Source organism: Pangasianodon hypophthalmus, chromosome 18, assembly GCF_027358585.1.
Source record: "Pangasianodon hypophthalmus isolate fPanHyp1 chromosome 18, fPanHyp1.pri, whole genome shotgun sequence".
Taxonomy (NCBI): domain Eukaryota; kingdom Metazoa; phylum Chordata; class Actinopteri; order Siluriformes; family Pangasiidae; genus Pangasianodon; species Pangasianodon hypophthalmus.
Genome location: NC_069727.1, coordinates 13,295,202 through 13,322,357, shown reverse-complemented (window position 1 = coordinate 13,322,357; position 27,156 = coordinate 13,295,202). Strand labels below are relative to the sequence as shown.

General features: G+C 39.8%; 1 protein-coding gene across 3 annotated transcripts in view; it reads right to left on the bottom strand.

Moving 5' to 3' along the window:
* The window catches only part of LOC113531825 (kinesin-like protein KIF21A), a 46,876-nt gene that overhangs the window by 7,530 nt on the left and 12,190 nt on the right, over positions 1–27,156 (bottom strand). Inside the window, exons 2-30 of one of the 3 annotated variants that reach the window (XM_026922743.3) lie at positions 22,351–22,573; positions 20,450–20,632; positions 19,552–19,701; positions 18,868–18,999; positions 17,024–17,191; positions 16,531–16,646; positions 15,006–15,201; positions 14,605–14,794; positions 13,553–13,616; positions 13,141–13,344; positions 11,486–11,533; positions 10,780–10,855; positions 10,353–10,461; positions 9,828–10,016; positions 8,968–9,167; positions 8,666–8,773; positions 8,480–8,548; positions 7,695–7,840; positions 6,808–6,952; positions 6,439–6,633; positions 6,076–6,177; positions 5,352–5,517; positions 5,164–5,184; positions 3,346–3,403; positions 3,014–3,068; positions 1,810–1,997; positions 1,521–1,646; positions 1,244–1,276; positions 869–1,005 (exon numbers count right to left, since the gene is read on the bottom strand). In XM_026922743.3, the coding sequence (XP_026778544.3) occupies positions 869–1,005; positions 1,244–1,276; positions 1,521–1,646; positions 1,810–1,997; positions 3,014–3,068; positions 3,346–3,403; positions 5,164–5,184; positions 5,352–5,517; positions 6,076–6,177; positions 6,439–6,633; positions 6,808–6,952; positions 7,695–7,840; positions 8,480–8,548; positions 8,666–8,773; positions 8,968–9,167; positions 9,828–10,016; positions 10,353–10,461; positions 10,780–10,855; positions 11,486–11,533; positions 13,141–13,344; positions 13,553–13,616; positions 14,605–14,794; positions 15,006–15,201; positions 16,531–16,646; positions 17,024–17,191; positions 18,868–18,999; positions 19,552–19,701; positions 20,450–20,632; positions 22,351–22,573 (3,797 nt within the window). The remainder of the gene's footprint in view (positions 1–868; positions 1,006–1,243; positions 1,277–1,520; positions 1,647–1,809; positions 1,998–3,013; positions 3,069–3,345; positions 3,404–5,163; positions 5,185–5,351; positions 5,518–6,075; positions 6,178–6,438; positions 6,634–6,807; positions 6,953–7,694; positions 7,841–8,479; positions 8,549–8,665; positions 8,774–8,967; positions 9,168–9,827; positions 10,017–10,352; positions 10,462–10,779; positions 10,856–11,485; positions 11,534–13,140; positions 13,345–13,552; positions 13,617–14,604; positions 14,795–15,005; positions 15,202–16,530; positions 16,647–17,023; positions 17,192–18,867; positions 19,000–19,551; positions 19,702–20,449; positions 20,633–22,350; positions 22,574–27,156) is intronic. The other 2 variants (XM_026922745.3, XM_026922746.3) reach the window with 2 other exon arrangements.

The window sequence follows — 27,156 nt, the reverse complement described above, 5'->3', positions numbered from 1 at the left end:
TAGTTCTGATCACATCACTAGTTAAAATGTGTTCTAGCACGCTATTTTCACCAAACGTGAATCATTCCATGGACCATGGGTTGCTAAAAACAGCAACGGTCACATTAGTCCAAGCTCTAAGTTAAGCGAATCATTAACTTTACTGTAACAAATGCTCAAAAATGGATGTATTAGGAAAGATAACTTAGAGTCATTATTGTATTTATTATTATCTTTCTTTTTTTTTTTTTTTACTTTTTTAAAAAAATCATTATTATAACAGGCCTTATGTCAACAAGCACAATGCCAATTCATTACGAAATTTCTCTCTGATACTGTGAGAAACCCTCATCTAATTTACACAGCAGGCCTAGTGCAAAACATTTCCAAAGAGGCTGGATCAACATCTGTGTGTTTAATTTTTAAGTAAAGTAATGCAGTGTTCAGAGAATATAATCTCAGTTGGCCTTTTTCTACCAGATGATAACACTATCATCTGTTATGTTGAGGCAGATAAATGCTAGTTTACAGGACTAAAAATTCTATTCACCAAATTACAATATTGTAGCTTTCTTGCACAGAGACAAGCCACTTGTGGTGGAACTTTTTGTGGTGGAGCATATGGCTGATATTAAACATTGAAATTTGAAACAAAGTTTATTTCTTTGCTTGACTTATTTTCTTTTCATTGTAAACTGTACACTGTAAAGAATATGAGCTCATGTCTTATCGTGAATAACATCATGGCAGGGATGATCTATGACCAAATTACAGCTGTTATGTTATTAACCATAACACACTCCATCTCATGTTCTATTGTTTAAAAGAAATCTACCAGCAAGTGTGTGGTTTCTTTTCCAAATCACAAAAGAGAGCTTCAAGTCGTTACCCTTTGAGCCGGTAAATAGTAGATCATCAGTGGAATCCACACACATTAGGGCTTTAGTGTGTCCTTCTGCTGCATACACACACTGAAGCTTGGTTGCTTGACCACCCTTAGGGCACGGCACAGGGTTGATCACTCCTCTAGAAAAAGGACACGCACACACACACACACACACACACACACACACAATAACATACACACACATACACACACGTACACACAGTCTAATCAATAACTAAATAAATTGTCATAATATCAAATAAAATGACAAATGAGACATGCAGCTTAAAGAACAAAATCATTTGCTACAAGTTTAATGCAGAGACAAGAGAGGTGATAAAACTGAAGTGTGTTGGGAGGGGGGTCAAGAACAGTTACCTTTGAACCTCGTAAACAACGGGGTCATCAAATCTGTAAGAGAAGAGCAAAACAAATCACTGGAGGCTTCAGGAAAGGTTTAAAATTTCCTTAAAATAATTTTTTACTTAAGCATTAAATACTCTTAATTAAGTCATTAAAAGAACTTGCACTTTTTAAAATGATTAATGTTAAAAAGTGCATGTTCTTTTAATGACTTAATTAAGGATGTAATGCTTAATTAGTATGTAAAAATGTTCTGCCAACTGTTGTTGTAGAAATGTACTAGCACTCATACTGTTTTGTGTCTTGACCCTTGGGCTTGTCTGTGGATGTCTGACTCCTGTCCTGATTAGTCCTGCGTGTCAGAGGTGAGCGTTCTGCTGATCTCTTCTCCATCACTGTGGGAGACCTGACACCAGACCTGTGTGGTGCAAATAAACTACTTAAAATCCACTACAGACCAATACATATATGTTACAAACACAAGAATAGCAAAAGCTTTAAAAAGGCCTGAAAAGAGCACTTGACTCACTAAATTCATTCATTTTCTCTTATATAAAACACAATAATCTAGCAAGACTTACGAAACACTTGTTATGGATGAGAAATTTGTGGCCAGGTCTCTGTCCATCGAAGAAGACACTAGGGTCCCAATGCCCTCTGAGCTTTCAGAAATGGATAAGAGAGGAGCTGAGAAATCGTCCAGAGGGGCATCAGGGTCAGCGCTGTTGGCATACAGCAGCTCCATCTGGGTGGTGGTTCTTCTTCGAGCCTGGGGAGGAATTAGTACAAAACTTCAGAATCTAGTGGTAGTAAGACAAGATGACTCCCTGTGTAATGCTTTAGACATGGTGTTAATAAGCAGTGAAATGGCTTCAACATTAGAGCAAGTCCAGTTGCCTAATAGCCATTTCAAACAACCTACATAGTCATTTCACTGTGTCTGGAACACAGATTATACTTCAATTGAAACAGATTATAAAACAACTGAGAACTGCACAGACTTTTTCAGACTGAAAATTCAGGAACACAAACAAAACGACCATGGATCACACACTAATGACTGGGGTGATATGGTACCCAATTTGCAACTTGCTGCTGAACTGAACTTGACACCAAACTTATCAAAAACAGGTACAGTATATTCCTGTTACAAACTGATGGCAATGGCAAACCATTATGGTCTCATTTTAGTAACTGCAAAACAGCAAAGTTCTGGTATTTTCAACTTTACATTTACATTGCTCCATCACACACACTCATTAACTGTTCGCTTTATAGACTGTTCTATATAGAGCAGAACACAGAGCAGCAGAAATGGAGACTTTAGGCTGAATTCAGACAATACTTAATAGTAGATATCTCTCCAGCTCAGATGATGTTCTTTTATTTCATCAATAACAATAATCAGTTCATCACACTGGATTGAATATAGGTAATAATATATTAAACTATCCAGTGAATGTGATTTGAGATAACACTATAAAGCGGTTTAACGCCCAAATAGTGCACTATATGGCAGGTAGGCACCTATATCAGACACACGTTAAACTATGCAGACTAGAGCTAACCAGCACTGACTCTTTAAATCGATTATAATCATGGTGAAAGTAACCCAGTTTTTAAGCAACATTTCTCTGGTTAAGAAACTTTCTAACATTAAGCTTTCACAGACAGCCATTGGCATGTCTTAAGACGGCATAAAACATAAGCAATAGCTGTGAACTTCTACTGGGAACTCCTACTCCAATGATGTATATATGTTTGATATACTGCATGGTGCTATACCTTACTCCTGGGTTTGGACTCTGCACACAACTTCATCAAGTCTGAGGCCAAAGAGCTGGAACAGACAAATCAAATCTCCACTGAGACATTTACCATGGAATGACATAAGGCACAGTGAGCAGATTGACTGGAAGGTGAATGCTAGTGTTGGTCATCAGTCACGACTCATTATAGCGTGCAGATGACAGAGATGAATGTTGCAGTGAAGAAGCAGATGAACAATGGCTATTATGGTTGAATGGTAGTGTGTTTGAAACCAATATATCATTTACTGCATTTGTTTATAATTAGTCCATGATTCATTGTGTTGGTTTGTATTTATGGTGAGTTACCTCCCCTCAGTAGCTGGACTCCGGTCAGATTCATCACTGCTGCTTTCCTCACCATTCTCTGAATGAGCACAGAATATACAGGCCATGACATAGTTAGCCCAAACACATATATATGTATGCACTCATTGGCCCATATAGCATTAACTGGTGCATTTTGAAAATATCCAATTAAAATCTAATAGCCAAGTCTCACTAGCTACCAACCCAGGGAGTATGAAAGCAAACATGTGTGGCGGTCTGGGGAAACCTGTCGGATGTCGCTATGGCTGAATTCTGACAAACAGCCACAACTGATGGCAATTGGGTTTTAACCAAAACCAAGTTTTCCTGCCAGTAATATACTTTGAGCTTTCTATTTTAAGAAAACCTAAATATATTTTACCAAAATACGCTCTGCAAATATTATCTGCAAAGATCATAATAGGCAAGAAGCCAGCTTAACAAATGCTGATGTGGATGATGCTGATAATCATTCTAGATAATCAACTAACTCATTGCTGACCATTTCTCATTGCTGACCAACTTCTGTTGAGATATGTGCAAATAAGTCAGCAATTTCAGTTAAGGAAAACATGTAGTTTTTGGAACTCTACACAGTAGAAAATATCAACATTTGACCATATGAAGGGTTTTCCTAGGCAGCCACACATGCGTACCCAGTGACAAACCCTGCATGTTTTCAAACTGCTGCCCATGGATCTCTTAAGGAAGCTGAAGTCAATTGAAGAACAGCACTAACTAAATGAACAGGAGGAAACAAGCGCCATCCTTCCCATTCTGAGGGCAGGACTAGTTACATTCTTTCGGACAACTGTCCATGGATAGCTGTGGCAAATTTAAAACTCAAATTCACAATGAATCTTAGTTGCACCAGTCAGGATTCCAGCTGGTGCATTTATGACGTTTATTATTTTGGAGTAAACATATGGAAAGTTTGAGCAAAACCACCTTCAACCCCTGCATACATTAAGAGAATAGTTGAGTTGATAACAGATGTACGCAATTTTACACTTACCTCAAGCCAAGACATGTTTGGAGCTACTTTCCTTACCTGTTATTTTTCCCCAGCTTTACCCCAGTTTAAAACTAAAAACAGCAAACACTGGTCACATATCTTGACTGATCAACACCATTTGGTGTAAGGTAAAAGTGTGTCTATATTTTCTCAAACTAATTCCCCCACTTACAGTATGTACAGGTTGAGGGGATGGCATTTGCAGAATTTATTACTTTAATGAGGTTAGCTGCTCTGAGGTGATTGTTAGCTGAATGTTAAGTTTGAAAGAAAGCAAATGACGTGCAAAGGACATCTAAGTGCTGCATTTATAGACATAAAACGAAGCCATTGGTAAAGACTATGATAGTAAATCTGAATTCAAAATCACTTCGGGGTAAGAGTGTCAGCTCAGAACATAAGGGCTCAACACAACATAAGGGTGTAGATACACGTAGTCAAGTCAAGAGAAGCCAGTAACCATAAAGTTGTTAGTAAGTCACTAAAACATCTACTACACTATATCCTGTAGTGTGTCTCTGAGGGCAAGCATTCTAACTACTGAAAAGAGCTCAGTTGCAAAGACAAGGCAGAAACTATAGTACTCGAACACCCACTAAATCCCAACTGTTACCATCCTAATAAAGAGGAGAAACTCAGAGGCCCTTTAGGGCATTTAGCTGGTTTAAATGTAGGCCCGTTTAAAAGTAGGAATATGAGGTTTTTGGGAAAGTTAGACCCCATGCACATTTACTACTGTTACAGCTTCTGGTTAGATTGACGAAGATGCATGTACTCACATACAGTTTTGGGAACTTACTTACCAGATGCTGTGTTACCTAGCTCTGTTTGGGTTTGGGTGACAAAAAGATAAAAGTAAATCAAAATCAAACTCAAAAAGGGCAGGCTGGAGTGTAGAATGTGAGAGCCATGCTGGGTGCTGGGTGAGGTACATGCGTGTGTGTGTGTGTGTATGTATGTGTATGTATGTGTGTGTGCAGGTGAGCGGCACCTTGCAGAGCATTCCCCAGCAGAGCGTCTAGCTCCGGGTTGAGCTCGGCTTTCTCCTTCAGCATGTGGAAGAGAAGTTGGTTCTGCGTGGCACTGTTGATTTCTGTCTGCTTCAGCCGGCCCTCCATTACTTTGATCTGAGACTCTTTCTGTGCTGCCTGCAGGCCCTGGCGGTGGAAAAATGCGCTTTAGTACACATGACTACACTCTGTCTTTTTTGCTCTTTGGTACGGATGTCAAATTCTTTTATAAATTCCACTGAAATTTTAAATTACTTAAGAGATTTAGCATTCAAATATAATTGAGCCAATGGATTCTTGGCATAGATTCTAAACATCTAAATACGGTACTGTACTGGAGGAATGAAACACCAAACAATATTTCTTCAACTGGTGTTTGTTAATGGCAGTGTAGAATCCTGTCTAACACAACAGTTCCAAATCCTCCCATAGATGTTCAATTAGATTAAGATCTGATGAGTGTGAATGTAATATCGCTTTTAGGACACCTTTTCCCCCTGAAGCACATAGTTAATTCCATAAATATACATAAATACTATTAAGATTCGAATATTTTTCAAACTGTGATATTTATTCCTACAATCTGCTCTAAAATTAAGTTCAAAGTAACGAAAAAGCCTTAGGAGTTGTGCACATTAGCAACAATCACAATTCCCAAACACGAGTGTATGTTTTTGGATTAGTATGTTTATGGGTCTTCTGTACCTTATTGATGGCCAACGACAGGAAGTGGTCAAGAAGGAAGCGGGCCTCTGATAGAGTGCAGGAGCTGATCACTGCAGTGACATCCACTGTGTCACCCTCCTCCTATAGGACACATATGCCACACATAGGTATGTATACTGATGCCTTAACTGCCATACACTGCTCCCATACATGCAGTGACTATTTTGGTAGCCAATTCTTAGACTAAAATGTTTTTAAATGAATTTATGCAAACAAAGTACAATTTAGTTCAAAGCTGGTCTGCATCTGTAAAGTCAGTAAATAAAATTATACAGATGTTAGCTAATACAACATCTGATTGCCTATAAATAATATTAATAACATGAGTTTAACTGTGTGTACCTTCGCTTCTTCCATTTGCATGATGTTGGCTTGGCATTCAGCGATGCTGTCATTGATGTAGTCAATGTTGGCTGTGAGAGACTCCATCTCCTCGTTGAGAGACTGGATGGTCCTGTCTGTGTCAGTGCCCTCTGCTACAGTTTTATCCCTTTTCTTTAACACCTTCTCTCTGCGCTTGGTCAGCTCTTCCCGTTGCTGGAACACACATAAAAAAAAAAATCAGTTTTTTGAATAATAGTCTTAATCATTTTATAGAAAATATAGTCTTAATCAGTTAATGGAATAACAATATAGCAGTTATGTTTTCACAGTTTGTCAGATGAGTATTACTTGACTGTAGCACTATGATTAACCAGTCTATGCTGTCACCTTCAGGAGACGGTTCATATCTGCCTCCATGTTGGAGATGGTCATCCTTTGCATGATGATGTCACTGACACGGCGCTCCAGTGACTGCCATTTGGCGCGCGCTGTTTTGGTGGAGGACACGCCCCCTGACCGCATTTGGTATTTCCTGTAACATAGTTCATACTGAATTAGTAGTAGTCAGTAGAGTTAAACTCAATGCCAACATCCACTTAGCCCCTTTATAATTTGTTCCAGAAATTATGTAATAGTATGTTCCAGTCATTGTAACCTGAGAGAAATGTAAGGAAAAGTCATAGAAATGACTGGGGTTGGAAAAGTGAACCAAAAAGTGATGTGCAATTCCCTTATTTACTCTCCCCTTTTTGACAATGGTGATGGAGAAGGCAGTTTAACACATCACTCCAAAACCTCTCATAGGTGTTCAATTGGGTTTAAATTTCATGCAAGTGAAGGCCTATGATTTACATAGTTTTCATTCTCAGGAATCCATTCAGTAAGCCCTGATGTCCTGTGAATTGGGGCATGGTCATCCTAGAAGAAACTGCCATCAGGGTAGAAATGTTTCATCACAGGATAAAGGTGATCAGTCAGAAGAATTTTGTATTGATTTGCAGTGACTATTACTTCTAAGGGGACAAGTGGACCCAAACTATGCCAGCAAAATGCTACAGCATAACAGAGCCACCATTTTTGCATTTAAAATGGTATTTTAAAATAAACCTGCTGTAAGAATAAAAAAAATGGCTTGGACCAATGTTATAAGTAGTAAACCATTTTAAAAGGAGAGTTAAAACAATTATATCAAGTACATTTCTGAAGTTAAAAGAAGTTTATCCCATATTAGAAAATGGAAAAAAGTGGAGAGACTGAATGCTGGTGGACAGTACCTGGCTCCGTCAGGCGCACTAGTCCCAGCAGTGTGTGATCGGATGGGTCCAGGACGTGCAGCAGTCTCATGTAAAGGCTCAGGCAAGCTGATCTTCCGGTTCACCTTTCCTGAGGCGGGTCGAACTTGCCTCCTCAGAGCCGTCACCTATAGTACACACAGCAAAACAATACACCGATGAAGACACGTGGTGAAACACTTTCAACATGATATATAATTGTATTATATAACAGCGTTGAATTCTCGAATCTGATTGGTCAGAAGGTGTTGATTAATTTTCTATAACAGCACAGCTCTGACACTAGCTCTGGTTGCAAGGCAAATGACAAGGTTATATTAATGTGCTCATTCTAATATGTTATCATTTCTATGGTAACAACTTACACAGAGACTTGTATGGTGGACACTCCACATAAATGTATTAGAAGTGTAGTTGTGTGTGTAGTTTTTGTGAGGAGACATTATTTTAGCAATTTTGGAAGGAGTCTCCAGTGTCAGCTCATTACGTCAGTCAGAGGTAAAGCTTGCTGCGTTTTATTCCTTACATATCCAGTCATCTTGATAGATTGTGTAACACTTCAGTATGGCTGATACTATATCTCAGATTTACAGAAATCTCCACAACTCCACAAAAAATCCCCCTTATAACCCACTGCAATGTCTTGGCTGATCAACTATATTTGACATAAAAATTGTGCAACTTTGTGCAACAATTTCCGCCAAACTATTTTCTGACAAAAAAAACTCTCTCTGCTCTTCTCTTTTTCTTTTAATTGTTTCTCTCACCTCTTCTGTTCTCCTGCGCAGAATGAGCTCCTGTTGTCTCTTCTGAGCCTCCAGCTGGCGTAGCAGGTGCTGTACAAGAGAACAGAAATGAAGACAAGAGTGATGAGAGACTGTACGTGTATAAGATTCAAGTTTTTTTAAGCTCTCGCTCTGCACTTGTATGAAGTGAGAGCTGAGTCGCTATACCTCCTGTCTGCGCTGATCCTTCTTGAGTGTGGCAATCTCACGGTTGCGGCGGGTTTCTGAGGCACGGCTCCTCTCCTGCTGCTCCTTCATTTGCTTCATCAACCCAACCTGAGCATGACATTATTAACATGATGCTAAAACATGTGCTTAATTCTGAACCCTACTGGACTATTACTGAGCCAAACAATGTCTGTCTGTACTAATGACAAAAATACCTTAGACTGACCACATTTGGGGAAATTTGCATAGATGATATTTTTTTGGTTATTTCTACACGTTAAAACGCATACATGTATACATACCTTTGTCTTCTTCATCTCGGAGACCTCCTGTTGGAGCTTCTTGAGCTGTTTCTCATACTGTGACTGGTTCTTTAGCAGGCGCGCATGCTCCTTCTGAGCCGATTGCAGTTTCTGCAGCTCCTTATTCATTGAGCTCAGCTTTCTCTCGTACTCGGCCTTGATCTTCTTCGCCTTCTCCTCCGTGCCCGACTCCACAGAGCCTGCAGGAACAATAATAACACTCAAGCGACAATATATTCACAGATTCTAATGAGGCTATTGAGGAATTAATACCAGCAAACAGAACAAGCAGGACAGGTAGTAATTAGCAAGTAATTAGCAAGCTGGAAATAAATGCCAACTGATGCTTCATTTTTAGTAAGTGTTCAGCAAAAAAAAAAAGTCTAAAAATAACAGATTGTGTTGGTGTGTTGGTTTGTCTATTATAAAAAACACTCCAATAAAAATGGATGAATGTGTAATTATGGATAAATATGTAAATATGGATAAATATGCAACACTGATTTCACTAAAGGAATTGTATTGTGCACAGATCCACACAGCCAGAAGAAATTAAATTACCCCTTGGCATATTATTTGATTTAGCAGAAAAAAAGACTGACTTTGTATTTGTATCTGGCATGTAATAACAAGCCCCATGTCCCCACATGGGAAGACAGATTAAATTTTAGAGCTTCTGTGCCTGTGGTTTAAAGCAAACCGTTCTGTGGCTTTGCCTGTCTGAAACTAAGAATAGCAACATTGATAACAATGTTGTCTGGATTGTGAGGCTATGCCTCAGTTCTCCAAAATATAAAACCATTTGTAATTTCATTGTAAATAAAATCACATCCACAGGTGTTGTGGACAGAGTGGCATACCCATGCTGTGCAGCACCCGGTCTCTCTCCAGTTGCGTGTCGCGGATCTTGTGCTGCAGCATCATGAGTTTCTGCTCGTACTGCTGTTTCAGAGTGTGAAGACGCCGCTGACTGTTCTCCAGTTCATCAATCAGCTTCTGTTTAATGGCAATCTCACAAGTAATGTTGGCCAGATCTTCTTGGACACTGTCTGTGAACAATCACACACCAAACAATCCATGCTTGGAGAACAGGCACTTCATTGATCAGTAGATCTACAGATTTCCAACAGTGTAGGTTAACTGACTGTTGGTTAAATAAGCAATAAAGCACAATGACATGTTATAGTAAAATAGTCAACAGTAGGGTGGTATGATGCAGTCCTTTACCATTCTATTCTAATCATGATTTTATTCAATTATATGTTGTGGAAACCTGATAGCAACATTATCTACATCAACTACATTTGGAGTAAGTGAAAAATTCTAAACTATTCCTTGGCCAAACTATGCCTTTAAGGAGACTTGGTTCTAGGTCATCCATTTACCTTTGTCATCCAGCTCTGAGTCTGACTCATCTGAGCTCTCGTCTGCCTCCATCTCATCCTCCTCTTCCTCTCCCTCACAGTCATCTCCCTCCTCATGATCGCTTCCTTCCTATACAATCAGTCACAAGTGGCAAATCAAATTAACTTTAGAGTTCTTGGAATCAAGTGATATATAATATAACACACACACACACACACACACACACAATGTCAATAACATAAAGATAAAAGTTTAAAGTCATAAGTCATTAATACTCAAGTTGATTTTTTTCAACTTAATCTCTATCTACTACATCCACAGTGCATGAACAATTAGAATAAGGGAAACATAGTAAATAGAAATTACTTTGAAAAATTTCTGGAGTATTTATTTAACATATGGTTTAACAGTGGAAGTATTAAAAATAAATAAATCAATCAAACGCACTGCCTCTGGCTCCTCACTGGTTCTGTCTGAGGGCTCTTTGTCCTGGTCATTGTCAGGCCCCTCCTCTTTAATGACACTGTAAGAAACATAAATAAATAAGTATCTAACTAACTAAATAAATAAATATACATTTTTAAAACCACAAATGAAACATAACTGGAAATCACACCCCAGCTCTAATGGTATGCTGATTAGGGAACAGCACCTTTTTTATCAATAAATGAAAATGGTTAGTCCATAAGTCACCAAAATTTATAATACAGGAAATTATTAAAATTATCACTAAGCAAGGTTTAAGGTTAGTTAATGTTCAGAGGGACACACACATTACTTACAAAATCATAACAACTTGTCAGTGTTTTTTTTTTAGTTGTTGTCAGTTTTTGTTTTTGGGCTGCATTTTTGCACAGTCTCAATCATTCAGTGATTAAAGAGTCAGAAACCCATGGATTCTGAAGTTACACAAATTATTGTACAGTGAAAGTCATTGTGAATGTTAAAGCAATGGAAAATAAGTTAATCAGCAATAGACCAGGAGCACTCATTTAAAAGTATGGATGAAAAGCAGGGTAACTGTAGTTAGAGGTGAATTAGAGTGTAAGGGTGGTCTGTTTCTCCCATGATGCCATCCAGCTGCATGTACCAAATACAGTATACATATATAAAGTCACATTATAGGGTTAGTGGTGAAGTTATGAGATCAAACCTGTCTTTGTCAGGGTCGTCGTAAGCACACTTTACCATCTCCTGTAGTCTTCAGATGAGGAGAGTGAGTGGAGGTGAGAGAGTACACCAAGAAAGAACAGTAAGTGAAAAAGCCTTTGATAGATTATCTGATTCTGAGGTGTGTGTATTATTTAGTTCGCATATACCAGATCTTTGACACTGTTTACTTTTAATCCATTCATGAACTCAAAGGTTTGTCATAGAAATATTTTTGTGCAGCTGCCATAACATGTAGTTTTAAGAGAAAGTTTTCAGATATTCTTCCAAGTTAACTTAGATTAAGCAACTAGCTAGCATTAGCAATTAGAATTAGAAACTGAATATAGCTCAAAATCCTTTCAGAAATTCTGTCATGTTAGCTAGCTAGCTAGCTAGTGTCAACAGTAAAGAGTATGAATCTTGACATCCTCTCAGAAATCCTGTCAGGTTAGCTAGCTAGTTCCAACTGTAAAGAAATCTGTCAATTTAGTTTGTTTTACTCAACCAGATATTTCTCATATATTTTGTCAGGTTTGCTCATGTTAGTTAGCTGGCTAGCATTTACAATGATAATTATCAAAATATACAGAAGTGAATATGTCCTGAAAATCCTCTCAGAAATCTGTTATCTCATTAGCAAGCTGGCTAACAAAATCTGTAGAGACAGTGAGCATAGCATTCTTTTAATGATTTACAGGGTTCTTATCCTTTCACTGGGTAAAAAAAAACACTTTTTCAAGACTTTTCTCAGATTGTTTAGTGCTTAAGTTTTCATCCTATTTTTAAAAGTTATTATGACTAAGGAAAAACTTCTGGACTGGGATGAGTACATTAAAGAATGTCTTATTCAGATGTTATGACTTTGACAGCAAAATGTTTGGTAATTTTTCTAAGCTAGGGCCAGTGGTTAAAGTTCAGTGCTAGTGAGCAAAAAGGTCCTGTGTTCAAATCCTAGGCCAGAGATCCACTGTTAAGCTTTTGAACAAGGTCTCAAAGTCTGAATTGCTCGCTTCTATGCTGGAGTAGATACTGCCTCAGTTGTAAGACAGAAAAACATAACTAATATCTGGAATATTTGTCTTGACAACAAGAAGCAGTTAATATTCTCCTTACATCTATCCATTTGGCAGAGAGCATAGCAACGTGCAAGCGAGACTGTGTGCAATACAACATACATGTGAACAGTTCAGACTTAGGGCCCTTGTTCAAATCCTAGGCCAGAGATCCACTATTAGGCATTTGAACAAGGCCCCTAAGTCTGACTTCATCATATCTACGATATGCTGCATTGTATAGTGTTGCTATGGTCTCCATGAAATAAATAAATATAAACAGAATATTACTTTTGCCTTGTTGTCAAGATACAAAGTATTCAGGATATTAGCTACATTTATTCTGTCTAAACTTCGCTAAGAACACAGTGACAACCCTGAATACACATAACAGCTTTGTAAGGCTTGTCAAATTAATTCCATGGAGAAAATAATCACTGTCTGGTGATATAATCACAGCCGTCATTCTCTGCAATGAGGCGTTATAAAAGTGACTCCAGCAGGTGGAGGGCAGGGCACAGAGCCAATAGGTAATTACCCAAAACACCTGAAAATAACATGACACTGAAATCCTGACAACCTGCAGGTGTGTGAGGAGGCTCACCTCTTCTTTTTCTTCTTCTCCTTCCTCTTGAGTTTCTCCAGGTTCTTCTTGGCGATCTCGATTATGTCAGCTGCCTCCTTCTCTGGGCCAAGGAGAGCTGGGGGGATTGAGGTGCTTCCTCCGTACAGAGAGGAGCGTGTGGTAGCACGTGAGAGGCTCCTACGCAGGCTCTCACTAACTGCCTCACTCTCTAACAGCTTGGCCCTGGAGACCATAAAAGTATCAACATATCAGTACAGGTACATGACAACAGTTTCAGTTGGATACACAGACACCAAAGGAAAAAAATAAATCACATGGACATACAGAGACAAACAGAGCCCAATACACGCATGCACGCACGCACGCACGCACAGCACAAAGTTTTAGACTTAAGGTACACAGAGTGAGTATAAAATACATGGTACACTACCTGAGCTCCTCAATTTCTTTGATATAATTCTGGATCATGTTGCCAATTTCCTCATTCCCTTCACCTGCAAAGAAACAGCAGAAAAAAAAAAACACTCATTTGATTCACAAAAGCCAGAATGCAGTTGCTAGGACACTTACAGGAATCTCACTGTTAATAAACACCTTTCATAGCGTGACCCCATAATGTATAGTTAAGCACAAGGAATTAGGCATTATGTCACATAAACTAATGCAGTTTAGTTCACAACAGTTTCACATTACGTTTAAGCCCAAGTTATTTAAAACCAATGGTTAAAACTCTTTATACCACAGCCCTGTTGAACTACGGAATCTGATTGGGCAGAAGATGTTAATTTTCAGGTATATTTTAATGCACTTCTTCTAATATGTTATCTAATATGTTTCTATGCTCTTTCACAGGGACTTAAGTATGGCACTCCATGTAATCAAAGTCTAATAATAAACTAAAGAAATGTGTGAAGTTTTACATATATATATATATATATATATATATATATATATATATATATATATATATATATATAAAACATTTTTGGAAGGAGTTTTCAATGTCAGTGCTTTGTAGCGAGCAAACCACTGTTTATAGCTGCTAACATGTAAGTGAACTACCTTGTTTTTCAGATGTTTCACATCATGACGAACTACCTTGTTTTTCAGATGTTTCATATCATGAAATATAACTATAAATGGATAAATAGCATGACATGTTCTTTAATAAATGAAAATATAATTGATGGAAAATTGCTGTGGTATAAGAGGAACGTAACACTTCATGACTCATTGTGTTTTATTCCTTATATAATATCAGAAACGAATGTCTATTGATAGAAAGGCCATGTTTCATGTGTAAACTTCATAAACCTTTATAATCTTTATTAACAATTAGAAATAATTAGGAAATAATTAGAGATTTAAAGGGTCCAGAAACATTTCAGTTTTCATTAAATGCAGATGACACCTTTGTATGCTGTTTATGATTGGGTGGGTGTGGTGTGAGGTGGTATGGAAAGTGGATCTGTCGCAGCATACCTGCTTTAGTGAGGACCTGGTTGGCCTGTTCAGTCAGCAGCTGTGTTAGTCGAGCTCTCTGAGCATCGATGGTCTCCTGCATGGCCTTGACACGGATACGCAGGTTCTTGTTCTCCGTCTGTAGCATGGTGTTCTCGTGGACCATATCGTTAACGCTTTCCAGGCCGTCCTCACCTACCATGCGCTTACCCTGTCCAAGCATGCAGAACGACAGAGATATTTCTTCACTGATTGCACCAAATCTTTTTCTCTACCTTTGAATCAGGTTTCTTTAATGACACCTAGAATACCTATAACAGAGTATTACAAACCACTGAGCTAAGACACTATTCAGATCTGCACCTTAACAGCCCAAACCCTTCATACTACCCTGTCTCACTCTTTCTTCCCTTCTCTCTCACCGTCTTGTACTCCATGAGCTCCATCTGCAGCCGTGCGATCTCAGTTCTAAGGGCACTGATCTGCTGGCTGGCTCGGTCCTGATTCACCATAACCTTGTTCTTGATGTTACGTGCTCTGTTAGCATACTTCAGCGTGTTCAGGGTTTCCATGAAGTCCCGGTCTGAGGGGCTGATACAGGCTATCATCACTGTCTGACTGGAGGGGGAGTGGGAGAGACAGACAGACAGAGAGAGAGGAATATAGAGAGATGAAAAAAATGATTGTAAATTCAGGGAAAGGGGAAAAAGACTCATTATCACTAAAAAGCTTGTTGAACTTATACTCTGGGGCAAAAAATGACTCAAGAAAAAAGATGCATAAACTTTAGCATTTTTAATTTACGTATGAGTAAAATGTTAACAAGCAAGCAAAGACTGAATCTATGATGCAACATAATTTAATACGGAAAGCGTTCCCTTTCTTTTTTTTTTTCAAAATAAATTTGCAGACAAACTTTTACAGATGGAGGTGTCAAAGCTGTTCCAATCAGTATTAAAGTTGTGATGAAGCTGTGTTAAAGGTGCATTAGGTAAGATTAGTCAAAATAATTCAAGACTAGTTATCTAGCAGTTGAGTGGGTGGAGTTTAGCAAACTTTGAATGATTTTTTTAATCCTAGAGTTAACATTAGTAAGGACTGTCATGACATCACTTTCAAGTGCACTTGGTCATTCAGTTGCTTGAAACTCAAGTTACATGTTTATAACACTATAAACATGCAGAATTTGGCTCGTACTGATTTATGAGAATGGTCAAGAATGCCTGTGCTGTCCTGTCCTTTGCTTAGGCTGTCTTAGCATTGTTAGCTGCACAGGAGTTAGCTAACATTACATACATTTCTGTAAAGGTGGTTCATCCAAAGCACCACCTTCCCCGGCTCTCTAAGTGATAAACAGTGACTGGCAGGAGGCTCACGTAAACACAAACAAACACTTCGGTCCATAACACAGTTTTCCAAACGGGTTTTCTCAGCCACATAATAGACTTGTGCTCAGGACATAGCTCAGGTTCTACATATTTTCAAGTTCATTTGTTCAAGTAAAAAAACAACTATTGTAAATTTAACATGATGCAAGTTCTAACTTTGAATGATCTGCAAAACCGTTTTGTGGCAAAAAGAACCTTGGCCAAATTTTTCTGCCCCAGTTATCAGGGTATTTATTATCTTGTAAATGTCGGCTTCATTAGTAAAATAGACATCATTTATTGAAATGTGTACACAACGTGCGTGTGCTCATAAAAGAATGAATAAAAAAATTGCCACTTTGTTTGCATTATTTAAATAAATATGTTTAACAGCTTTATTCCACATTGTTTATTCCAGATTAAAATGGTATGAACATAAACTCTATGATACAAATATGATTTAAAAAAATACTCTACAGCGTCTATTAGAGAAGATGTGCTAAATATTAATTTCATTTTCATAAAAACATTTTCACTAACATATAAGTTAGGCATAGTTTAACAATCTTGAAATGCAGACCTGTTCCCTCCCAGAGAGTCCTGCAGGAGACGTGTGAGCTTTGAGTCACGATACGGCACATGTGTGGAGCGCTTGCTCTTGTCTCCCAAAGCACTGATGACATTACCCAGAGCAAGCTGGACAAAACACACAGACAATAACAACAAAATAAAAACCAAAACTTTTCACAGAGGTGAAGTGTTGCTATTTATGTAAAACACCACCAGATGGCAATGTTGACCACAACTCTGGGAGCAGGTGAGGCTGAATGGCAGGAATAAAATATCCGGCCTCTCAAAGGGGATTCTTATCAGGACTGAACATCATCCCTGGAGAAATATGTGGCCTTTTGTTTCATAAAACAATACATGGCCCAAAACCCTTGGCTCTAAGGAATCTTTAACACAGTGGAGTTGTTACTGGATACCACTTTTCATTACAAAAGGAAATCATCATCTTTCTTATGGTTAAAATGTAAAACAGAGTTTAAACACTATGCCACCCCGAATCATACCAGTCCACAGTTGATTGAGATGCCCTCTTTAGCTCTGTCCCCCGTCGCCCCTGTTCTCTTCAGCCGCTCTGAACCAGCCAAGTCCACAAAGTGAAACTTGGCAGTGAGGGTTTCAAACTCGTTCATCTCTGAGGAGCCATTGGCCAGCCTGTTGTCTGTCTCATTGTTCTAGAGCAGGACACAATGAGGAAAGATTAAGATGCTACCAGATAAAGAAAATACTGAATCGAAAAGAAGAACACAGTCCAGCTGCATTGCAAATCAGTACATAATTACAGGGAATGACTAAAAATAGCTCTGTGACATTTATTCAAAAGTCCTTATTATGAATTATGGGTGGGTAATATGACAATGTTATAGTGATATTCCGGTACATTACACAGTATACGTTTTCTGTGGATATCAAGAGTACTTTTACAACATCGGTCGATATCATTGTTACAGTAATCAGTAGATTACTGAAAATCAGTATAAATGTTCGTACCAAATGTTTCTTTTTCCCACCCTTATCCATGTTAAATCTTTTACTGTTTACCTAAACATTGTTATAATATCATGAATTATAAAAATGTCACAGAAAGTATTGTGATAGCCATATCATAGTGAGGAGTCAGAGGGAGAAGAGGATGAATAGTGAGGAGTGAGAGGGAGAAGATGATGAATAGTGAGGAGTCAGAGGGAGAAGAGGATGAATAGTGAGGAGTCAGAGGGAGAAGAGGAAGAACAGTGAGGAGTCAGAGGGAGAAGAGGATGAACAGTGAGGAGTCAGAGGGAGAAGAGGATGAACAGTGAGGAGTCAGAGGGAGAAGAGGATGAATAGTGAGGAGTCAGAGGGAGAAGAGGAAGAACAGTGAGGAGTCAGAGGGAGAAGAGGATGAACAGTGAGGAGTCAGAGGGAGAAGAGGATGAATAGTGAGGAGTCAGAGGGAGAAGAGGAAGAACAGTGAGGAGTCAGAGGGAGAAGAGGATGAACAGTGAGGAGTCAGAGGGAGAAGAGGATGAATAGTGAGGAGTCAGAGGGAGAAGAGGATGAATAGTGAGGAGTGAGAGGGAGAAGATGATGAATAGTGAGGAGTCAGAGGGAGAAGAGGATGAACAGTGAGGAGTCAGAGGGAGAAGAGGATGAATAGTGAGGAGTCAGAGGGAGAAGAGGATGAACAGTGAGGAGTCAGAGGGAGAAGAGGATGAACAGTGAGGAGTCAGAGGGAGAAGAGGATGAACAGTGAGGAGTCAGAGGGAGAAGAGGATGAATAGTGAGGAGTCAGAGGGAGAAGAGGAAGAACAGTGAGGAGTCAGAGGGAGAAGAGGATGAATAGTGAGGAGTCAGAGGGAGAAGAGGATGAACAGTGAGGAGTCAGAGGGAGAAGAGGATGAACAGTGAGGAGTCAGAGGGAGAAGAGGGCGAACAGTGAGGAGTCAGAGGGAGAAGAGGATGAACAGTGAGGAGTCAGAGGGAGAAGAGGATGAACAGTGAGGAGTCAGAGGGAGAAGAGGAAGAAGAGTCAGGAGTCAGAGGGTGAAGAGGGCGAACAGTGAGGAGTCAGAGGGAGAAGAGGGCGAACAGTGAGGAGTCAGAGGGAGAAGAGGGCGAACAGTGAGGAGTCAGAGGGAGAAGAGGATGAACAGTGAGGAGTCAGAGGGAGGAGAGGATGAACAGTGAGGAGTCAGAGGGAGAAGAGGGCGAACAGTGAGGAGTCTGAGGGAGAAGAGGGCGAACAGTGAGGAGTCAGAGGGAGAAAAGGATGAATAGTGAGGACTCAGAGGGAGAAAAAGGTAAGATGTAACTGCAAACCAGGCAATATAAATAGTAGGACTGTTGCTAGTGTGTTATTGGTGCCACCTACGTTGCTGGAAGCACAGACACGGACTTGGCACAGGTGAATGGTGAAGATGGCATGGGAGCGTGAGCTCTGGACGTTCATCTGGGTGCTGGCGGTGGTGCGGGAAAGAGCGCCCAGCTTCAAACACTGCATCATCTGAGTTCACAGAAAGAGCGAGAGAGAGCAGTGGCTATTTGTGGCTCCCAATCCCCGATCTACAACACTGTTATGACTGTGTGGCCTGTAGTTGCGCCAAAAAGTGTTTTTAGAAGAGAAAAGTGCTTTTAAAAGTGTAATGATACTCATTATATCAAAAAGGGTAAATAAATAAACTCTTACTCTTTACTTATTTACTCATGTAAAGATCTTAACTGAACTGTGCTGTAATTACAACTGGAACAACTTAGACACTCACCACACCCCAAGTTCTATTATAACAGTTGTTTTTATTGACAGTCGCTCATGATAAAAATGAAGTGCAATTTTGCACCAGTGTTGCACTTAGAGAATACAAGCGAGCTGGATTGAAAGGCTTGAATCAATTGCGCTACGCAAACGCTCACATGCTGCATCCTATTAATGTTTCTATTTAACCAGCACATCCATGTTAATGCATCTTTGTAAAAATATTGTCCTGGAGGCCGTAATGTAGGACTATACAACAAGAATACACACACTCAGTAGTCATACACACACTGTAAACCTAACCTCAGCTTCAGTGGAAACTGTGCGTGTGGTGACTCCCACTGTGTAGATCCCTCCATTGGCATCCTCATGGATCTTAATGTTCGATTTCTGCTTTCTGGCTTCCACATCCCGCGTAGTGTCAAACAGGTCCAGCACTTCCTCGTTATACAACTACAAAACAAAGAAAAGCGTTTGATAATGCTGTCTAATGGCAGAAGTTTAGCTTTTACCTAACCTCAGGACATTCATATCAGGCTTGCTTGGAGGTATTCAGACATTCAGACATATGGTGATAACTCAGGAGGACAGTTTGATCTGGAGTAAAGGAACGTCTCACTGTCTCCAAGATAACGATGTAATCTATAACTCAGCGTCGACACGGTTCTCCACATGCTGGATCAGCAACTCCTGCTCACCATTATCTGGGAGTTAAATTTAAAGCTAAGTGGCGATACTCAGACATGTTCATTTTAAACAAGTACAGAAATAACACCGCTGTCAGCCGTCTAATGCTTCATATCACCACAGTCATGTAAACATGTGCCTCAGAATCACATTAAGTGAAAAGATATTGTTCTGCATATAGTGTGGTTTTTGCTATTTTTACATTTTTCACACTGAAACAAAACAAACAAACACACAACTAGACAGTTCAATGAACTGACAAAAGAATCAGCCAGATTAAAGTCATATTTATATTTGTTACTGCTGAAAAAAGAAAAGCAATACATCTGGGCTAAACATTTTATTTTGCTGCTACTCAAGAGGAAAAATTAATGTATAACCATTTAAAAAAAAAAAACCAAGGACTTCACCGGTCTCCAAAGGACTTCCAAGGACATCTAAGTCCTTAAGGATTTCTAAGGAATTATCCAAAGGGCTAATTAGTTGGTGAGGTGAGAAAAATGGCCATACTCACTTCTAAGAACTGGGCATTGATCTTGAATTCTGGCACAGGGCGACCCTGCTCCATTGCGGCTTGCTTCCTCTCCTCGATGCCCCTGAAGAGGTGGCTCACTGCACGTGGGATAATGCCTTGCTCATCTTCGCTGATGTTCACGTCGAAACCCGTGCCCATGGTGTATGTCTTCCCTGAGCCAGTCTGGACCAGGGAAAGATGAAGCAAGCAAACGTGACTGACCACATAGACAGTGCTTTATCTCACACAAAAACTACAGAAGTGGATCAGCTGAATGGTAGCTATGGACGTTATGAGGAACCATCCATCTCTTAATTTTATAACTGTACCATTTATTGTAAGCTACTATATAAATAAAAACTTCTTTTTTTATAATCAGTGTACTGTACTTGCATTGCATTAACCTTTGTAAGTTCCTTGTTCTTGACTAAAACATTCCAGCAATTTTTAAGTGAAATAAAAAACAAACAAATCCTTGAATGCTTGTATTGCTTCCCCTTCAACTGTTTTCACAAAAATATCATCTTGAATATAAATATTCATTCATTAATTCATTCATCTTCTATAAGCTCTTTATCCGGGGGATCCGGTGCATTTCCTGGAAACACTGGGTGCAAAGTGGGAACATACCCTGGATTGGATGCCACATACTCAGTCTAGGGGCATAGTCTATCCACATACTGGCATGTTTTTGGGAGGTGGGATGAAACCAGAGAACCAGGAGGAAACCCACATGGTTAGGGGGGAGAACATGCATAGAAACTCCACACAGACAGTAAGCCAATCTCAGAATCTAAAACAAATATATATATATATATATATATATATATATATATATATATATATATATATATATATATTTTAAATCTGGAAGATTAATACAACTAATAAAGGCTTACACATAATAATATACTATAAAAATAACTTGTATTTGTATGTTTCGATTCCACCTATATAAAGTGAGTCATTTTGACCCAAATATGATGCAAATATGATCCAAATATCAGCAGTTTAAGTGAGATAACTGTGGTGTTTGTGATGTAAAGCCTTTTGAGCTGCAGAACACACAAAACTGAAGCCTACTATGAGCTTGGACACCTCTGCCCGGTCAGACAGTGATTGATAGTTCACTACCATTAGTTTGACATATAAAAAGATGTGAATAGGAGTGTTTCCTTTGTCTGGAGTGGAGCACTGGGATAACCAGGCAGACACAAAAGGGGCTCGGGAGTCGATGTTGTCATGGCCACAGAGAGAGGAATGTGATGGTGCGTCCAAATTCACACATCAGCCCCCCCCAGCTTCTCAAAGCAGCCCTTGAAAGAGTGTGACGAGAGAGGATGAGATTTGGGGAGAGAAGGAAGAGCGTCAATCTTGCCTCCTGTGGAATTCCTGGGTGCTTTTGTAATTGTGATTTGAAGAGCTCTGTACGAAAGAGAAAGAGGCAAAGTCTATCTGACAGACACGTGACTTCTAAGGAACAGCCCATTTGGTTAATTTATCAGGTCTATAAACATGGACACACACACACACACACACACACCCCACAGGCTCACTGTTGAAACATGTCTGCTGTTACACTGTTGACAGAGGTTTCACGGCTTGTTTGCTTTTCTTCGTGGCTGATATGAAATGAACTGAAAACAAGCGTAGCTGTAAGCACCTTTTTATTGTGAAATGCTGTTAGGCATGGAACAGACAAGGCAAAAGAGAAAAAAAAAAGATCTAGACTTGTCATCTCAGTGGTAATGTAGCATACGAAAAAGCTGCAACATTTATGTAATTGATTGTTCATGTAAGTATTTTAATCTGTGGTATTTAAAAGTAGTATTAAAGTGGTATTTAAAAGTATTTTATTGTGAGGATTACCCATTGATTAATTGACGTTTGGCATGCTTTACCTGACCGTACGCGAAGATCGTGGCATTATAGCCCTCAAAGCAGCCTTCAATGAGCTTCTCAGTGCAGTTGCTGTAAATGGCATCCTGCTGAGAGTCCATGTCAAACACATAGTCGTAGGTGAAGGCCTTGTCCTTTCCCAGAATCACCTGGGGCTCTCCAGGGGTCACAAATGTGCAAATGTGACATCCTTCAATCTTCTCTTTTGCCAGCTGAGGACGGATCCTACAGAAGCAGTGAGAGACAGCGTGAGACCGAGAGAAACAGAGACAGACAGAGAGAGACACAGAGACAGTTAGACATAAAGAATCAGAGATAGACAGAGACAGATAGAGTGAGACACAGAGAAAAACACAGATGGACAAAGAGACAGGGGCAGGAGTGAAAGACAGACAGAGGTAAACAGAGACAGACAAACAGAGAGAGACAGAGACAGACGGACAGAGAGAGGCAGACAGAAAAGTCAGACACAGAGACAAGCAGACAGAGAGAGAGAATGACAGACAAAAAGACAGAGAGACAGAAACACAGAAGGAAACAGATGGAGATAAAGACAGACAGACAGAGAGCCAGACCAAGTGTAAGAGACAGTGTGTGTGTGTGTGTGTGTGAGAGAGAGAGAGAGAGAGAGAGAGAGAGTAGCAGAGAAAGACAGACAAACAGACAGAGATAAAAATTTAGTGGTAGAGCGCTCGAATGAGAGAATGAGTGAGAGAGAGAGAGAGAGAGAGAGAGAGAGAGAGAGAGTAGCAGAGAAAGACAGACAAACAGAGATTAAAATTTAGTGGTAGAGAGCACGAATGAGAGAGAGAGAGAGAGAGAGAAACAGAGAAAGGCAGAGAAAGAGACAGAGAGAGAGACAGGGATACAGAAGGCATAAATATGAATATAAAAATAGGAATGAGAGCTTTAGAAATAATAAGTGTAATACTAGTTTCATACATGTTTATGACACAGAGGTTTGAGTTTTCACAGTGATGATAAAGGCAGTAATCACATGTTGGTCTGTCATTGGACCTTATTAAACACATTTAATGTGCTGACAGTTTGACTGCAGGTATGCAGCTGTAGGAGGTATGGAGATGGGAGATGCCCTGGCAAGGCCTGGCTTGCAGTGGTTTAAGTGCCAGGATCCTACTGAGCTCATTATTGCACATTACACTACACCCTGAACAGAGGCTCTAACATTGCTGACATGCAGACAGCCACCGTGTCTTGCAGTAGTGAGCTGCATCGACTGTGCCTATGTGTGAATACTTGTGAAAACAGTGCATGAGTAACTTGAGATGTAAATACTCAGCTGCTAGTTTATTAGAAACACCTTCTTTACTGACCCTGTTATCATGTACAATATTGTCATCTGATCCCAATGTTACTGGCAATGTTACAAGTGTAAACATTCATTCATTCATTCATTCCTAGATCTTCAGTAACGTCTTCAGTAATTTATCCTGGTCAGATGGAAGGTGGCGACTCCAGGAACACTTGGCACAAGGCTGGAATACTGAATACTATATACTGAAACACCCTTCAGTGCCACGCCTTCTCACTTAGGTGCAATTTTGCATAGCCAGTTCACCTAGTGGCAAGTTTTGGGAAATAGTTTTGGGACTGGAGAACCTCCAGTCACATGGAAGTTCAACAGGAAATGCACATGGACATGGTGGGGGGACATACAAAACTCCATATAGGCAGTAACCTGAGCTCAGGATCGAACTGGGGACCCTGGAGATGTGAGATGGCAACTCTACCTGCTGTACCATGTCCTCTATTAAAATCTTTTTTTTTTTCATCTGAAGCATAAAGCAATTCATCTGTTCTGTACTTCAATTACTTTTTTTTCCACAGCATGAAATGTTCAATTCTGTCGTTTTTGACTTAGTGACTTTAATTGCACATTGATGCAGATTTATTTCTGGTCAGCAGAGCTGCCTCAACAGCCATCACTGCTTAAAGTCTCCATTATTTGGGTACTTTATTTGCAGCACAGCAGTGACTCTGACATCATGATGTGTAAACTTGTAGGTGTACAGTTGAAGGGGGCAGAGAGGTGTTAAACACACTGTAGCAAAATGGACTTCGGTCAGTAATTGTACACCTATAATGTATACTAAGTATACGACATACTTAGTATATACCTATCTACGTAGTAAAATGGCCAGTGCATACAGGTACAAGGCAGTAAACTGACCACTGAGTGTACATGTGTGGGATGACTGGCTGCAGTGTGCATGAGAGAGTACATTACAGTGCACAGTGCCGCACAGCTAACGTTAACCGACATATGAACAGAGCGTTCACTGTTCTGACAGTAAGAAGGAAACTGGGCAAATTCGTTGAGTACACAGTCATGCCCTGCCTTTCATTAACTCATCTTTTTCTGTTTGTTTTTATTCATCCTTTTTCCTACCAAACCACCCCTAGTGTCCATGTTTCTCTGAGCCTAACACTGGTCATCCCAGCATCCCCTGTCCATTTTCTGATACCTCTTTCATTCCAGTTTGGAAACTGAAGGTCCGTTTCATTCATTGTGCACTAAAGCAGTACACAGTAGTAGCACTGACACAAGAGTGTTGTTATTACTCACAGCACTCATTCATCAATAAGTAGTGAACAAGAACACCAACATGCACTATAGACTCTGTGTGAAAGGTTTTATTTAGGAATCGTACTGCATTATTTATAGCACAGTATCAGTAACATGTCAGTCTTGATGGCTTGATGCTAGCTGCTAACTGGATAGCAGGTTAGTGTTGCAGGTCCTGGCACTGCTTGGGCACGAGCTACAGTAGTAACAGTTCACTGCCACAGAGCTCTTATTGTGTGCCAATGACATCAGATCCCAGTTATTTAGCATCCCTTTTCTGAAGACCCATCTCCAAGGATGTGGATGGGATGAGAGAAGAAGGATATATTGAGAGGAGAGCCAAGAGAAAGACGGGCTGACACAAAATGAACTTCTTAGTGAACACTAGAGCACTTACATTCCACACAGTCCCTGATTTCAAATATCCAGATTAACACAATTAAACGAGTTTAAAATCATTAAGCTTCTTCTATATTTATACTAATTGCACTAATTGTGAGTGCAATGTGGTACGTCAGCTGTGGTGTACTGAAAAGCACAGATGAATGAGTGATTGGATAGTCATCCATGGTGTTTATTTTACATCATGGTGTAAAAACGGTGTTTATTAACCCCAGCAGGGGATTGGTGACTGGATTATCATGGTAAAATCATGGAGTATGCACAAGACTTAAATGGCCTTAATCTTTCGGCTCTGGTTCCCTGAATACTGTGAGGTCATTGCAGTTTATACAGCATACAGGAATAACTGTCACTTCTTTTGGGTAGCTCTTATTGTGGCATCAAACTAAAGTTTTTTGTTATGTGTCATGACGTAATATTCTGAAGGACAGCATTGAATCTCTCAGCCTCAGTGTTTACTCAGATCCACAATTTTGTTTCATTGTGTTTTTGGGCATCAGTACCCTGGTGCTAATATGCTAGGCTTGCATTATCAAAATACACTATATGGCCAAAATTAAGTGGACATCTGAATAGGACCCCCCAAATTTGGGTCTTCCCCAAACTTCTGCCACAATGTTGGAGGCACATGATTGTTTAAAATGTCTTTGTATGCTGTAACATTATGATTTCCCTTCACTGGTACTAAGGGGCCCAAACATGTTCCAGCATGACAGTGCCCCTGTGCACAAACCAAGCTCCATGAAGACATGGTTTGCCAAGGTTGGATTGGAAGAACTCAAGTGGCCTGCACAGAGCTCTGATCTCAACCTGACTTTGGGATGAACTGGAATGCGGAATGAACGCCAGGCCTCCTCACCCAAAATCAGTGCCCGACCTCACTAATGCTCTTGTTGCTGATTGGACACAAATCCCCAAAGCCACACTCTAAAATATAGCATAAGGCCTTCCCAGAAGAGTGGAGGTTATTAAAGGGGCAAACTCTGGAATGGATATTCAACAAGCACATATGACTGTGATGGTTAAGTGTCCACATATTTTGGGCCATATAGCGTACATATTCATGCACATGTCCAGGGGCCATATAGGGATGGTATGTTGGCCCCGTTGCCACCTCACAGCTCAAGGGTCCCTCCGTTTCAACCCTGAGCTTGGGTTACTGTCTGTGTGGCATTTCACATTAACATTCACATTCTCAGTGTGTTTGTGTAGGTTTCCATATTTTTTGGGTTGGACAGAAACTGGAGAACCCGTTTCCTCCCACATTCATAAAAACTTGACAATAGGTGGATTGGCTACTCTAAATTACCCCTAGGTGTGAATGAGTGTGTGAATGTGTGTGCATGATTCCTTAGGATGGAGTGGCATCCCATCCAGGGTGTTGTTGTGCCATGTCTCTCTTGGTCCACATGTCATCCTTTAAAAACCTAATACCAGCTCCTGGTCAGGCTAAACTTGGCCTTCAGTTATATGTGGGATATAAAAAATTTTGAGATGTTAATAAAAATACAGCCATTTCTTGGCCCGACTCTCCACATGGTGGTCATGTAGCAACTCTGGGGCTCACACACAGGTTTCAGATTTAGGTTTAAATGTAAACACAACACTGCCAGGACTAGAATAAGGGCTGCCTTCATGAGTCTTTCTATACTCTACCTCTGCTGACAAAGCTGGATTGAGTGAGGAATTTTTAGGCAAAAAATGTACAGTCCTTCTCTTGTATTTCAGTCATCATATTATTTTCATTTAACACCCAGAATTAGTAATAGCCATATGCTTTTTATTAAAACAGAAAGCACTATCAGCATTCTTCTGTAGC